General features: G+C 34.6%; 1 protein-coding gene across 1 annotated transcript in view; it reads right to left on the bottom strand.

The window, feature by feature from the left end:
* Nucleotides 1–16727, bottom strand: part of LOC147079908 (transmembrane channel-like protein) — a 102248-nt gene that overhangs the window by 11364 nt on the left and 74157 nt on the right. Inside the window, exons 12-16 of the mRNA XM_085945884.1 lie at nt 16475–16619; nt 15425–15529; nt 11824–12420; nt 7044–7260; nt 5188–6144 (exon numbers count right to left, since the gene is read on the bottom strand). Of these exons, the coding sequence (XP_085802010.1) occupies nt 5188–6144; nt 7044–7260; nt 11824–12420; nt 15425–15529; nt 16475–16619 (2021 nt within the window). The remainder of the gene's footprint in view (nt 1–5187; nt 6145–7043; nt 7261–11823; nt 12421–15424; nt 15530–16474; nt 16620–16727) is intronic.

Below are 16727 nucleotides of genomic sequence, written 5' to 3' on the forward strand. Positions count from 1 at the left end.
GATCGGCCACGTGCTGCGGATGCCAGAATAGTACCTATATATCTGAGGTATTTTCAAGTTATGTAATTATGTTCTACACAATTGCATTAAAATGTTTAGTCTATTATCCTACGACTGAAAAGATTGTTTTCAAAAATTTAACTACAAAGTAAAATAATATAGACCTATGAAATGAAATCATTTATTCGGATTTATTTTGGAATATGTGGCACAAAAATATTCATGATTGTTTTTAATAATAAAATATTTATTAAATAATATAATTTTCCTAATACAATATTATGAAAAATGCAGATTTTGCGTAGTTAAATTAAAACACATTAGGTGGATAGGTACATAGGTACTTAATATATTTAGTTATTTCTCATCTTCCACAATACCACCAAATCACAAAAAGAATCGCGAAAGCTATACAACAACAATTGATTATTTTATCCAACTAAAAAATCATTGTCCATTAAATATTTTTAATGAATAATAAATTATAATTTGCTTGTAGTAGATACATAATATTATGTAATTCACTGATAAATAGTAACTTTTGGAAGGACGTCGGCTATACAAAAAAAAATATGCACACTTGTTTTCAGTGAACTGAATACACACACATTGAACATAGTATTTGTTAGTTTGTTTTAAATTCAACGAAAACCTGCATAAAATAAAAATTGAAATAAAAAACTTCAATTATACCTATAATATGATTTAATGACAGAGAAAAAAAGATCTCATTAAAGGCTTCGAATATGAAAGCCTGCCATTCAACTTATGTTTCACATAACCTTCGAATCAGCTTTGAAATTTTCCCCATAGATACCTACTACCCCATATCGCATACAATTTGATAAAAAATCGAGTGTTAGATTACAACAGCCTACGGATGCATCTGTGTTGGTTGGTTTACATATTAGTGCGAAGCATATTATGCATGGGTGGCACAACAGGATTATTACGTATTTAATTACGTAATTAATACGTAAATATTGCTGATTATTCTTGGAAATTATTGAATAATGTCCGATCCAAATAAGATCATAATATTATGGGCCTCCACAGAGTGGAGGTTTGTAGTTGCAGATTTTTATTTTTTTTATGAGATATATTGCGAGCCACCTGCTCAACTTATGTATTAGATCCATCCTCCGACTGTAAACACAAATTGAAAAACAATATTTATTATATTATGTGTATTTGCCAGACCCAAAAATCGAATCTGGAACCCACGACAGTACAAAGTTAACGTATTATTTATTATATCAAATGGTTTTTTTTAACTTAAAAAATGTGAAAATACGACATGGACTGAAGCATACTATGAAAACAGTGGATAGGTACGACAAATTTAATTATAAATGATTAATTGAACAATATAATATGTTTTTTATTTAATATTTTTTAAGAAGTCATATTATATAGATCAGGGGTGACCCTTTTGTTTGATGTTCGAATTGACTTGTTTAGTAATATATTAGTCGCGATTTACTCAAGTTCTCAAAATGCAGCACATTAACACACATTTAAAAATAGATAACTAATATGAGATTATTAATAGGTATTAAGTAATGACATAAAGCCTACTTATAGGCATGTTATAAGTACTAGTATAAAAAGGATAAATATTATCAAAAATGTATTAACGAGAAGTAGGTAGGTATAATTATGTCTTCATATCTGCTAATAATATCTCATATTGAGGTATATGTATAATATGCCAACTAGAATAATCCTATGAATCTTCAGAATGGAAATCAGTAAGTAAGGAACGATGAAATGTCTCCATTACTTATAATAAAAAGCTGATACACATACGTATGTGGATCTAAAACAAGAATAGTTATAATCACAACATATTTAAATAATAGAGGTAGGTATTGATATTTTTCCGGCTAACACATTTTCAAACGTCTTTTCTGATTTTTTTAGCGTTTACATCGGTGAAATAAAAAATATGTAAGTCTTGGATTTTCAATATCGTCGTTTTAATTGTAAAGGTTTTAAAAACGAATACTGCAAACCAAAAATTGCTTCGCGATCTTCGTTCAAAATACAGCGTGAAGAAAAAGTAATCTAACCACTTGAAACATTAATATAATATTATAATAATTAGGTCAAATTCGCTTCAAAGGTCTCGGCTTTTGAGCTTTCAAAATTAATATCTCCGCCGAATCTTGGGGGTACATTGGTACGACCGCATCACAAAAACTTGAGTCCGTGAGCGAACACGGCAGATCTTGGAGATTGAAATGATCAACGAAGAGACACTTGACGTGGCAGGGACATGTGTTCCGGATGCCGAAAGAGAGTGCGACACTGCGTACCCTGGTCACACAACCTCAGGGATTTCATCGCCGTGGTCGGATCTCCCTCACCCTGAATCAGTGCTACAAAAGTGATCTACGTGCTACAGGTCTGGAATGGCGAAAGACGCGTAAGCTGGCGATGGACCAAGGGAAGTGTCACAAACTTGTGTTTGCCCTATGTCCCAATGCTGAGATGTGACAGAGTGAACGAAAGAAGAGAGAAACAAATTATTAGGATAGCTAATTTATTATGTAACAGATAAAATTAATTAAAAATATATAAAAATTGACCCCATAATCAAAACTTATTTTTAAAATAACAATCTACAATATACAATTGAAAGATATGTACGAGTATGTTTTAGCATTTAATAAATAATATTACTGTGTCTGCAATTAACATGACGTCATCGTTAAAAAAATATCTTATAATTTTTCTTCGATTCTTGGGACTACCTAAATCTAGTGGATTTTAGAGTTAGGCTGCATCGAGGTATGTCCAAAGCTTACCTCATCCGTTCTTCAATTCGTAGGTACTAATAATCCTGTATGTGATATTTCAACTCTTCCTCTGTCCTTTGGCTTCTCTCAAATTAAAGATTATTCACAAAATTAACTTGGACACATCCATAGTTACACTATAATATTATTTGTTTTCAAAAACTAAATATGTATAAAGTTACTTTCATAGTTACTACATAAGTATTTTGTAATAAACATATTTTTAAAAATCACTATGTTCTATATTATATTAATAAATTGTAAGGCATATTATTATATAATAATATAATATAAGGCATCCTTCCCATGATATAATATCATTTCCACAAGAATTAAAAAGAACAGGTTAGATTAGGTTGGTTTAGCGAATTCCTTAACGGCCCACGTGCTCGTCGTAGGTCAAAATTGAGTTTTTATTGTATTTTCAAACCATGATCCTGGACACTCCTTAAACGTTGTAGATAATCTATTTATATAATTATGAAGCCTTATTATCCTTTATAGTTATTTTAAACATTTGATGACTGCATAAAGTATTTTTGTTACATAAAATAGTATTCTTTTAAACCTCTCGCTCTAATGTTTTAGTATATAGTCATATTTCGGTACATAACTGTGCAGTGGTGTTAAGATTTTTTACATTTATTAATTTTTAAACGCATTTATAAAACCATTAGTATAATTTATTACGAGATAATTTTTGTAAAATATTCACGATAAAAAATTATATTGATAATCTCTGTGATCCCAAATTTGACAAGAATTAGGCATTTTATTATTCAAAAAATCGGCAAGATTAACACATTTGAAGATGATTCTAAAGATATTTATTATAAGCTATGTCTTTGACCATTCAAGTGTGATAAACATCTTATGAATAATGATTGCTTTATAATAATTATTGACCTAAGAATAAGGTAGTGTTTTTTTGAAATACGCCATTTCTTTTGTCATTCCCCAGTGGTTAAGCTACAACATACGGCCGTAGCCATAAATTGACAAACTATAATTGAAATAGGGAGTAAAATGATATTGACGCGCGTGTTTGAACATGTACCGTTTAAAAAAAAATAAAAAAAATTTGGTTAGGTACATGTTCAAACACGCGCGTCAATATCATTTTACTCCCTACTTCAATTATAGTTTGTCAATTTATGGCTACGGCCGTATGTTGTAGCTTAACCACTGGGGATTGACAAAAGAAATGGCGTATTTCAAAAAAACACTACCTTATTCTTAGGTCAATAATTATTATAAAGCAATCATTATTCGTAGAATGTTTATCACACTTAAATGGTCAAAGACATAGCTTATAATAAATATCTTTAGAATCATCTTCAAATGTGTTAATCTTGCCGATTTTTTGAATAATAAAATGCCTAATTCTTGTCAAATTTGGGATCACAGAGATTATCAATATAATTTTTTATCGTGAATATTTTACAAAAATTATCTCGTAATAAATTATACGTATGGTTTTATAAATGCGTTTAAAAATTAATAAATGTAAAAAATCTTAACACCACTGCACAGTTATGTACCGAAATATGACCATTTTCTAAAACATTAGAGCGAGAGGTTTAAAAGAATACTATTTTATGTAACAAAAATACTTTAGGCAGTCATAAAATGTTTAAAATAACTATAAAGGATAATAAGGCTTCAAAATTATATAAATAGATTATCTACAACGTTTAAGGAGTGTCCAGGATCATGGTTTGAAAATACAATAAAAACTCAATTTTGACCTTCGCCGAGCATGTCCCCCCTTAATGACGGTAGGCAGTTCAAAAAGCTAGAAAAATCTTCATCCAGTGGGTGATGATGAGGATGAATAATAAATTAGTGTATGTGAATAAGTTTAGTATGTAGATGCAGATTAGTTTTTACTTAAACTGATTGGAATCACATTGTTTTTTATTATGTAGACACTGATTAATGAAGAAAATCATTTTTTTAATTAATTGTATAAGTAAGTTAAACAGAGTCGACACACTATGGTGACATACGCACTGGGTTTACTGATCGATTCGCTATTACTCGCGATTAGGTTTTCTCTTTCTGACATCCTATAGCTTTATGTAAGCCTACGTACGTATTATGTATAGGAAGTACGGTAGGTAAGTCTGAAGGTAGGATGAATATCGAGAACCGACCAAATTGTAGGTGGACAAGAGTGTTTGGCTGTTTTTTGGATGACATTAAATGTTTAGATAATAGTTATAAAGTGATTAATATATAATTAAGAAATAAATTCTCATTTTGATTATATTTTTCATCTTTCGTCAGGAGGATGGATGCCTTCCATCTCTCTACTCTTTCGCTGTCTTTAGTAATGACCGAAACAACTCATCTTTTAGATTTGTCTGTCTATTTTTTCTCTCACGATCATCAGAGCTAGATTTGCTGTGAGCTACACTGGATGATAATGCATCGTGTGGATCATTCGGCGCTTTATCGATTTCTGCAATTGGTTGTCTTTTTAACGTTTTATGAGAACCGACGCTTGAACTACTAGCAGTGATAATATCAGGCCGTGCATATTTCTTAGTCGTTGCTTTGCTTGAAGCCTTTCCAGTATCTACTGGAATTTTATAATATTTCTTTTTAACTCTTCGATTATTATGTCCATTATCATCTAATACGTCGTCATCACTTTCTGTTTTGCTAATTGTTATAACTGGAATGATGGAAGTAATTGAATTTTGCCTATCTTCTATAGACGTTGACAGCGGTCCTTGGTGACTCTTCGTACGATAATGGTTAGCAGATCTCATTTCAAAGTCTCGTCTAGTTGAATTTTTCCCATGTTCTATTTCAGGTACATCGGATATGATAAATTGGTATGGTTTTCCGTCATCAGAAATACTTCTTTTGAATTCTCTGTGCGACTTTCGATGTTCAGCAATAATTTCTGGCTTATACTGTTGAGGAAATTGTGGATGCTTGGGTTTGACAATTTCAATTTGAGGTTTTTTATCGTCTTCCCTTTCGTCATTGTTTAAATCAAAATTTAGGGATTCCTTGTCTTTTACCGTATCATGCTCTTTAACGATGTCGTCATCCAGATGACGTTCGTTTAGGCAAACTTTCTTAATTCTTATAGATTTTTTGATGTATTCATTTTCGATATGAGTTTTAGTTTTTGCAATATCAAAGATGTGTTTTATTTTAGGCTTTGGAGTGAATGTGATATCTTTAGCTGTGAGGACATCTTCCGGAAGAGATTCATGGAAATCAGTATCTGTCTCATCATCCACAGGCGGAACAGCAAGGCAGCTTTCATCTTCTGAAGTTCCTGAAGATTTTCGAAAGGCTGTTTTCACAAGCTTTTCAAGACGGTCTGAAAATAGTAATCATTAAAAATTAATTAATTAAACTTAATTCTTTAAAACCATTAATAATTAAATAAAACGCGATGTTTACACGTTTAGTAACTAATTCCACTTTTTTATTACTATACTGGACCGGGTTCGTCCGCTTCAAAGGGTCAACTAGGCAACAAAATATATTCATAATTAGGTTAATTTCATTACGAAAAAAAAATTAAGACCGAAACCAACTAACTAACTTACTAGTTTTAAATAAACTTTTATTTTTTGTTCACTGTTAATGGAAAGACATGTTATTATGTTAACGTTAATGCTAATAATAATAATAATAATAAAAGTAATAACACGTATTCGTAAGTTTGCACAATTTTTAATTTAACACGAGTTCGGTTTTATCCAAATGGATATTTCCAATAAATTGGTAAACGATATGTTTATGTAAGTACATCCAATATTATGTATAATCAGTTTTGTTGGTTAATACAATTTTTCATGTATTCTGACATTGCAAATAATATATTCATAAAAAATAACCAAAACAAACTTACCAAATCAAATAATTACAATTAAGTTGTTCAATTAATTAAAAGGTCATTAACTCAGTGGTATTAGAACTATGCGCTGTTGTTGTAGAAAAAAAGGATTTCCAGACAATCTACAATAGATATTTAAACGCGAGATCGCAACGACAACCATTATGTACCAGTTGTAAACTTCTAATGTTTCCTTTTTGGACATCACCTATTTCAAATTTGCAACTAGTTTTAAAAATATTCTCAGGAAGTTATAATAGAGAGATTCATTTCAAGATCTGAAAGAATTAGGGTAGAGTAAGATTGAGGGTCACATTGCTGCCAAATCTATTTCCTTAGATTTGGTTAGGATATTTATGACAAGGTGATGAATTTACCCCTTTTCTCAGGAAATGTTTTTTCTCCTACAGCAGTAGTATCGAGAGCATTCTCCCCCTTTTCTCCAGCCAATTTGTTCGTTGGCATAATTGGAAGAATTTTTTTCCACTTTGCGAAGGGAGTATTTTCTAAGTCACCAGAACCCTCTCGGCCTCTCTTGTCAGCCATCTGGAACATTTTTCGTCGCTCCTCTGTACGTTCTCGGCGTAGTTGTATCTGGAACAACGAATCGTTTTTTTATTTTATACTATACAAGATATAATATAAAGTAGTTAATTTGATTACAATTGAAAGATTTTAACAGACTTTTTTAGTACCCACTGTTATTATAGGTATATGAGTATATGTATAATAATATTATATTAAAATATCATAGTAATGGGTACTTATGATAATTTTGTTTTTACTTATATTAAAAATCTTAACCGACAACGTCTGTTAGAAATTTGTTATATTAAGTTGGTAGGTATAATCTAAAATATTAAAAAAAACTTTCATAATATAATATTATATCATCGTATTTGAGATACTGGCGTCTCTTTTTGATGTCTTCAGACCTTTCACATCCGTTGTTTGAGTCATGAATACCAATCTAGATGATACGTAAAAAAATGTATACTCTTCGTACAGGGTACTTTATGGTGGTTCTGAGTATATGAGCATATACGAGGGTCGCAGTTTCTCTTCTGATACTATCGGTACTAGTCGAGTCTACCTGCGACGATAGTATATATACGAAAAGTCATGTTGCCAGCCCCGGAAGGGGTCGTGGTACTTCAAGGGCATCGCGCGCATGCCTCGGTTTCGTATGGATAATATGAAAAGCGTTTTTTATTTTATAATTCGTCTACCTGAGAAGACAGTATACATGACGAGTCATAGTAACGGAAACTGAACCAAACGGTTCATGGATCCCACTTCTCACTCTCCTAACTTGACATTTGAAATCTACGACGAACGCACATTGACTTCTGTTGCACTGTATTAATTAGGTATATACTTAATCTTTTTAGAGCCTATATCAGTGGGAAATCCGCACAATACTCTTAATTAGATCCAGCCATATGGCTTCACTTCAACCCGATCAAACATCACGAGTTTTCTAGGTCGTTATCCTTCCTGCGTGATATCTGACCGAAAATCAATGCAGGCAAATTAAGCAGACGACCATTATTTGATTGGTTTCAGAAATATGCATGTTGGCAGAAAGTTTATTTGTCGCGTTGAATATGTATATAGGTATTTATATTTTTGGTGGGTATATAAAGAAATCAATTTACTCTGGAAAATATAACATAATATTATGAAGTGTTTGCTAATCCTGGCGAATAGTGTGGGCTTCAAAAGTCATGAAAATCACAATCGACAACTGACAAATTGTTTGGCATACGACAGATCCTATAATAATGTCATTTGACATTGATACCCACCACATATGCATATACTTCAGGGGAGCGTATGGCAGCGTAAAGAGGCGAATACTCTTGAATGTAATGGAAGAATTTGGATTCCCTTCAAAGTTTGTAAGATGGTTTAAACCCGCCCTAGTATGAAGGCAGTATATGCTTAGATTGTGAAATCGACGATATTTTAAGCACTATCAAATCTCAGGCGAAGAGATCCACTGGCAGTATTGCTTTTCGATATAGCGTTGGAAACGGCATAAAGAAGAAACGACATCAATTTCAATAAACACATAATATTATCATCCCGTCCAATATTAGCACATGCATAGCATATTAGCTGAATGCAAGAAATATCATCATCTGCTTGAATATCAACTCGCAGTCACCACTTCATGCACCAGTTAATCAAATTTTGGGGAACACGGATTCCATTAAGGGCCCGGTGCACCAGCACAGACTGGTGGCCCTTAACCATCTCAGTAGCATGCTGACAATCGTGTCAGACTCCCAGAGAAGCAGTCACATCGAAGTCACTGAGGCCACGAAGTCGGAAGAAAAATGGATCAGCAGGTATGTCTATGATGATAGTCTATGAGTGATTACCTGCTGGTCACCTTTCAGCTAAATACTGGCTCCTCAAACGATGGTAAACCCAACGTATCTCCTCTCCCTCTTGCGTGTTTTAGAACGCGTGACGGAAATTGGGAAAAGTTTGAAGTTGCGGTTTCCAAAAATTTCGATAGAATTACACAAAGATGGACCCTATAAATCAATCAGCCCTGCACCACACTGGGTCTTAATCGAGCGTATCACGAACCCCTACGTTTGGTTGTCAAGTATCAGCAGTTATTTTCCAAAACCCGTATACCGAGTTTGCACTCAGTCTCCGCTTGATTGACTGCATGAATAACCGGCGCTGGTGATTATTCATTCGGCCGCTGCAGACTTAAGCTTCCAGGCCAGTCGGTATTGTGGATACAGCACGTTTCTAACCCTCTTCGAAAAAGCTCGCAAGGCAGTTCACATGATACACCACTCCAAGAAACGGTCTGCTTCACCCTCTATCAAACTCCTCGCCGCTATGCATGCTTCCGCATTATGCACTTACCAGAAGGCAATTCTCCAAGCCAAGAAGAATTAGTGGCGGAACTTCATCAGTATTGAGGGGCACTCGGACATCTGGGTCCACAATACCGCACAATAAAGGCTAGGACTCAGACCGAGTAGCATTATGTGTAGCATCAAACGGCCAGATGGCAGACACACTAGTATAGAATCTGAAACGGCTGTGGGCCTTCGTAAGAAACTTATCTATCAGGATGATGAATCCTTGGATGACGACGCCACAAGACTGGTTCATTGTTACGCTGCTCTTCCTATCGACACGTAATATTCATCGCTACCATCTGAGCAAGAGATCAATGAAATATCCGTCTATTAAACACTGGCAAGGCGCCAGGTCCGAACTGCAAACTGCAATTGAAGCGTACATGGGGCCCTGCTGCGCCATAGGTTATGAACCTGGCACGTTCCCCGATTGCAGGAAGCAGGGCTCACTTAAAGTATTCCTCAAAGCCTGCAGTCATACTCTATCGGATCCCAAATCCTATCGGCCCCTAACGCTGTTGCCGGCCCTCGGCAATATATTGGAGAAGCTTCTGTACACTAATATTGAGACCCACCTGGCAGAAACTGCACCACATTCAGACAATCAATTCGGATTCAGAAGAGGCAAGTCAACTGAAGACGCCATACGTGTTTGCAGTTACCCTACTAAAGCGATAGTAATAATTATCTGTTTTGTAATTTTATTCACTATCGCCGTTTTTATTATTTTATCGGGAATAAATAAGGGTATTCTCTCAATCACATGCTATCCTAGCTGAGTCTTATCATTACAATCTTACCTACCCTCTTGATGCAATCACTGACTTGAGTAGTAATCTCTGGCGCAGCGAGGACCCATGTGCATTTGACAAGGATGTTGTCAATAAGTCCGGGCCCGTTGCCTTGCCAGTTTTTAATGCACGGATGATATAGTTGATCTCCTGCTCCGACGGTAACGATAAATGGTCCATATCAATCGGTAGAACAGCCTCAAAGCGGGCCATCCTCATGGCTCCATCACCCCCAGATTCATCATCCAGGGGGATTTGCTCCTCGAGTAGGATCATAGCCATTTCAGAATCGGTAGTGGTGTGTCCACCATCCGGTTTCTCGATACCGCACAGTATGCTGTTGGGTATCAACCCCAACTTTATAGCCCGGTGTGGTTCCCACTGTTTGCATGGGAGATACTAGCATTAAGGTATCCAATAAAGTTACTTATCTTGGCGTTGAACTAAATAATATGTTACAATTCGACAACCATGTCAAAACTGCAGTACACAAGGCCGGGATTGCCTTCCAGAGAGTTAGTCGTACGACTGACGACGGATATTTAAGAATATGGGCGATTAAAATTGCCTATGACGCCATTTTTATGAGGATCGCAGCCTACGCTCCAAGCGTAGGTATGTGTAGTGTACTAATCAGTGGATTTCGTTTAAATGGGTAACGCAGAGGCGTGCGCGCGGTGTCTTTGAAGTACCAAGTTGCGGAAGTGAGGAGTGGGAACCACGACCACTTTCCGGGCTGACATAATGACTTTTCATGTACACTATCATCACTGGTAGATGAATCAGAAGAGAACTATTTCCTTCATATTATATAGGTGTACTTTAATCCTCCGTCCACCTGGTCTATACCATTTTTTTTTGCTTCGACACTGAGCATATCGACAACCATACTATTAACATACTATGTTGTACTATGACTCGTTCATTAACCCACTGGGTATATATTATACTGGATCTAAAAACACATTATAGATTTTCAAAATGTGACATTGGTAAAGAAGAGGTATTCGAACCTGTGACCAACGGATGAGATGCAAAGTGATGTGTTATTTACACTTCCCACAACGCAAATACAAAATCATCATCATTTAACAATCCAAATTAAAATCTCTGGTTGTTGTCTCCATTTTGGTTTATACTCCGCTGTTCGATCTTGAATGCTGACAGTGTCACAAATATTCTGGGCTGGTCGAACCACATAAATTTATAAGACTCGAACAACTTAATACTCGTCGAGATATTGCTGATTTGGAATAATATGGTATTCACAAAACCCGTTGAAGATTTCGTAATTGCTTTGTATGTGCTACAATCCTTATTTTTTGCACCAAATATTGTTTTCACAACATTTCTTTTAAATAAACAAAAAAAACTCTGGTGCGACCAGTTGTCACATAGCTTATACCTAGATCAGAATATTGGACATGATAATATTATGTAAAAAAACTCAAAATAACAATGCTTTATATCCATACCTTTAAATCGTTGTTCGCCTCTCTCAATGCACCTGTCAGCGATAGAAGATAGTAGATAATTAAAATGAGCAAAACTAGTAGCGGAATAATTATACCGGGAGAAGCGATATAATCCAACGCTTTGTGAAATGATTTTGGCAAGAATTTGAGCAAACTTTGAGTGAAAAGGTGGTAGATTCTTCGGTAATTAGAGAAAGGACCACAGTGCCATGAAGGCTCAACCCACACGATGGCATATCCCACAGGGAGAACGCAAAGAAACAACATTGTCAGAAGAAGTGCCAAATAAAAGTTGTTACTTCTCGACGCTCTGAAGACAACTTCGTGCGGGACGTTACACGTCATTACAGCCCATGATCTTAAATACATTATGATTACGAGTTTGATAAGGTTCAGGACAACGAGGCCAGGAGAGAAAAACATTCCCATCCATACCATGCCTTGATTATTAACAAGGTGAAGGATGTTTTCAGCAATTTTAAAGTCTCCGTATTGAGGGAATTTCTTCTCCAAATCCCAGCACCAGCAGCGATTCATAAATCTGACGAACACAGCACGGAAAAAGTCCGTGAATAAGGTGGCCATGATGGTCAGGACCTGGAAAAAGAATAAAAAAATTATAAGATAATATATCCAAATTGTCGGAATAAGGTTTCTCCGCTGCGTGATCCTCAAAATAGCAATGCAAATTAGCGACGCCTTTCTGGTAATGATACCAAAGAATTTAATTAAATTCCACTGGGAACCGCGCTGCATCGGCAACGCCATAGCGTGAGATAAAAAATACCATCAAAAGTAATTATAACCTCTCGATAATACAATTAAATGAATCCGACTTTGACGATATTACATCATCATCAGCCTGAATCTATCCACTGCTGGATGAAGGCCTCTTTAAGCTGCTTTCACTTATCTCGATCCTGTCCGTTGCGTTGCCACGTACTTCCGCAGAACTTTATCATTTCATCGATCCAGCGGCCTCTAGGTCTACCTTGCGGACGTTTTGTACATCTTGGATACAACTGGATGACTAAATTCGTCCAACGATTATCTTTTCTTCTAGCAATCTGTCCAGCCCATCTCCATTTGAGACTTTTAATGAACTCTATCACATCGCAAACCCTTCTCTGCTTACTTATCCACTCATACCTCTTTTTGTCCTTTCGCGTTATGCCCAGCAATCACCTCTCCATACCACGTTTTGCTACCCTAAGTTTCTGAATCTCTCTTTTACTTAGAGTCCATGTTCCACACGCATTACGGGAAGCACACACTGGTTGAACACTTTGCGCTTTAGGCACAGTGGAAGGTCACTTTTGAAGACATTATTCAGACGGCCAAAAGCATTCTAGCCTAGCTTTACTCTGCGAACAATTTCATAAAATATACGTCCATCTATAGAAAATAATTGTTGTCCCTGATGAGGATCTCTGTTTGGCCCGCAAAGCAGTTGAACATGACTTTCGTCTTTGTTATATTTGACAATAATATATACAGATTATTGACAATATTCTATATTGAAAAATGTCAATATATATACATAATATTAAATTTACAGATAATATTGTCAAATCGGATAATAAAATAATATTATTTATTTATGATCTATCCAAGTAAAATATAATAATAATATAATACTATAGGATGACCTACTGATAAACAATGGTAATTATTAGGAAACAGTATTATTTGACTTAGTATTTATTTTAAGTATTTTCTCGATTGCCTCAACTTTCCTTAGTAAAAATTCAATCACTTTTTAAATTAATATAACAGTTATTGAACATACATAATTTTAAAATAATTCTGACAATGATAAAAGTAACCAATAGAAAAAATTGTCATTGATAATTTATTAATATTGATCCATAACCACCAATTTTATTTAATCATTACGTTGGTACATACATTAATGCAGTGCTTTCCGAACTTTAAGTTACTACGCCTCCCTTTTAAAACAATCTAATCTTGGCGCCTCCCGCCTTTATTTCATTAAATACATTTTTATACAAAGTGCTTTTTTTCTACTAAACGGGCTCGATATATAGATTTCATTGCATCTAATGCAGAAAATTCCGTTTCGCATAAATATGATGTTACGAATGGTAGCAGTACCTACTTGCATTGCTTTTCTTGACAGAGTATTATATTATTCTTCATTTCGATTCAACCAAAATTGAACAAAAGTTTTTGTTTCCTTATTAACCATTTTTATTAGTGAGGAAATACACTACAAATAATTATAAAATAAAATTCTATATGTGAATTATCATCAATCACACAAACACCACACAATCACATCAAATTATATCACACACATATATTATATTATAAAATGTTAATATTGTGTAATCACCCGAAACAGCGCCGCAGGCGACTTTTTACTAATAGAACGAATTTGTGGTGTGTGTTTATCTCACTTAACTGGTCGATCTGGAACACCTGGCTCCCAGGCTGGAGCCCTGCCAGCCCCCCTCTTGTGGGGGGCATGCGCAATAGTATAGAAATGAGGTATAATAAAATTAGTCTCTATAATATTATCTTCATACAAGTTTGCAAACAACCTAACTTTTATAGGACTGTTTTTTTATGTAATTAATAACTAGCTGCTGTTTTATAAACTATGCACTTGCAAACTGCAAACCTGTGGCTATATTTTTGTGTTAAACTTTTCGCGCCTCCATTTACAACAGATCGCGCCTCCCCAGGAAGGCGCGCCCCCCAGTTTGGAAATCGCTGCATTAATGTGAGTTATTATAATGATACTTGTATTTGTCATAAACAAATATAGAATATAATTTTTGGAAGATTTTGTTAATTCAACAATTATTTTGAATAGTTGATGTTGAAAACTGTCTTAAGGGGGAACATGCTCAGCATGATCCTGGACATACCTTAAACGTTGTAGATAATCTATTTATATAATTTTGAAGCCACACACTTTTGATGACTGCATAAAGTATTTTTATTACATAAAATAGTATTCTTGTAAACCTCTCGCTCTAATGTTTTAGAATATAGTCATATTTCAGTACATAACTGTGCAGTGGTGTTGCACATTTTTTGAATAATAAAATGCCTAATTCTTGTCAAATTTGGGATCACAGAGATTATCAATATAATTTTTTTATCGTAATTATTTTACTAAAATTATCTTATCATAAATTATACTAATGGTTTTATAAATGCGTTTAAAAATTAATAAATGTAAAAAATCTTAACACCACTGCACAGTTATGTACTGAAATATGACTATATTCTAAAACATTAGAGCGAAAGGTTTACAAGAATACTATTTTATGTAATAAAAATATTTTATGCAGTCATCAAATGCTTAAAATAAATATAAAGGATAATAAGGCTTCAAAATTATATAGATAGATTATCTACAAAGTTTAAGGTATGTCCAGGATCGTGCTTTGAAAATAGAAAAAAAAGCTCCACTTTGACCCGATTTGATTGGGATTTTTTTGAAGATGTTCAAAACAAAAAATACCTTCATCTAAAAATTTTAATTGGAGAATGGAAAATATATTTTAGAAAACTGTATTGGCAGTTAAATAAAATTAATAATACTATACATAATAGATACTTTACTTACCAAATCCATCATTGTCAATTTGACTAACTCTTGACCAAACATAGTTTCCCAGCAGAGCTTCCTCAGTTTTTTTCTCGTTTCAATATCCAGATGCACAGAGGAAGCCTTTTCAAAATGATAATCACTTTGTATCAGAGCCAAATAAGAAGGTCCATTATTGTCAGACCCTACTCCGTCGTAGATTACAGTGCTTTTAATATTATCTTTATATTCTTGGGAAGACATATCAACACACCGAGTAATAAAACACATTTCTTCACTAGGAATTTCAGTAGACTTTTCTATCCTTATTAAATTAGGAACGCCAGTTACTTCTATTCGATTTGTGGCACTGTCATCACTCGTATATCCTTCATCTAAATTACTATAGTTATCTTTTGTAATATTTCCAGTAGAATTTTCTGTGATATTTAAGACAGATTCTTCATTCGGTATTGTAAAAAACTCCGTTAAATCGATTGTAGAAGTTTGCATAAAGTTTTGATGAGTGGTAGTATCATTGTAAATTGCTTTTTCTCTCATCGGTTCATCGGCGTAATATTCTTCGTTGCCAATGGAATTCGAATTACTCACATCGTAGTACTCCCTGTCATAATATGTTTCATTAGAACCCGAGCTATAATTATCGAGGTCCATAGAGCTAACATTGCCAGGTGATGTAAACTCTGTTTGAACTGTCGAAAAGAATGAGTTAATTTCATCATAAGATGAGTTCAAATCTTGATGGATTGTAGACGAATCATTATATTCGATCGAAGTCAAATCGTAATAATCTGTTGCCATGCTAGTATCAGGCGAAATGTAATTATTATTAGTGGCCAGGTCGTAAGAAGTTGTTGAAGAAAAGGATGTCATATTTGCTATCAGCATTGTCATCAAAGTGGCAGTTAGATTTTTGTTATTATTTGAAGTTGAACAATTAACTTGAACATTGTAGCAGTTTGTGAAGTTCTCGGGGGTGAAAGTTTCTGTTATTTCGTATGCAAATGTGGAAATGGGTGGCTCATAGGTGGTAAGTGGTTCTGCGGTGAATGTCGAGTGTTGAGCTACGGTGGTGGTTGTTGAAAGAAGAGGCACTATGGTCGTTGTCAAGTCACTCGGCTTGAGGCGCTCCAATTCTTTTGTCATGTCAGTTATCTTTGCAAAAAGTGCAATTATCATGGAATATAAGTTGAGAAGATTCAACAGCATAATCCTGAAATCAACAAGAGTATTCAAATTTATATATTGTGCAACTGCCGCGTATCAAATAAGTATATTAGCCTACGATGGCCGAGCGGTAACGTGTCAGCCAATAATGTCA

The sequence above is a fragment of the Rhyacophila brunnea genome, unplaced genomic scaffold (genome assembly GCF_057557595.1).
Source record: "Rhyacophila brunnea isolate RB1 unplaced genomic scaffold, BYU_Rbru_1.0 scaffold_1, whole genome shotgun sequence".
In the NCBI taxonomy this organism is placed as follows: domain Eukaryota; kingdom Metazoa; phylum Arthropoda; class Insecta; order Trichoptera; family Rhyacophilidae; genus Rhyacophila; species Rhyacophila brunnea.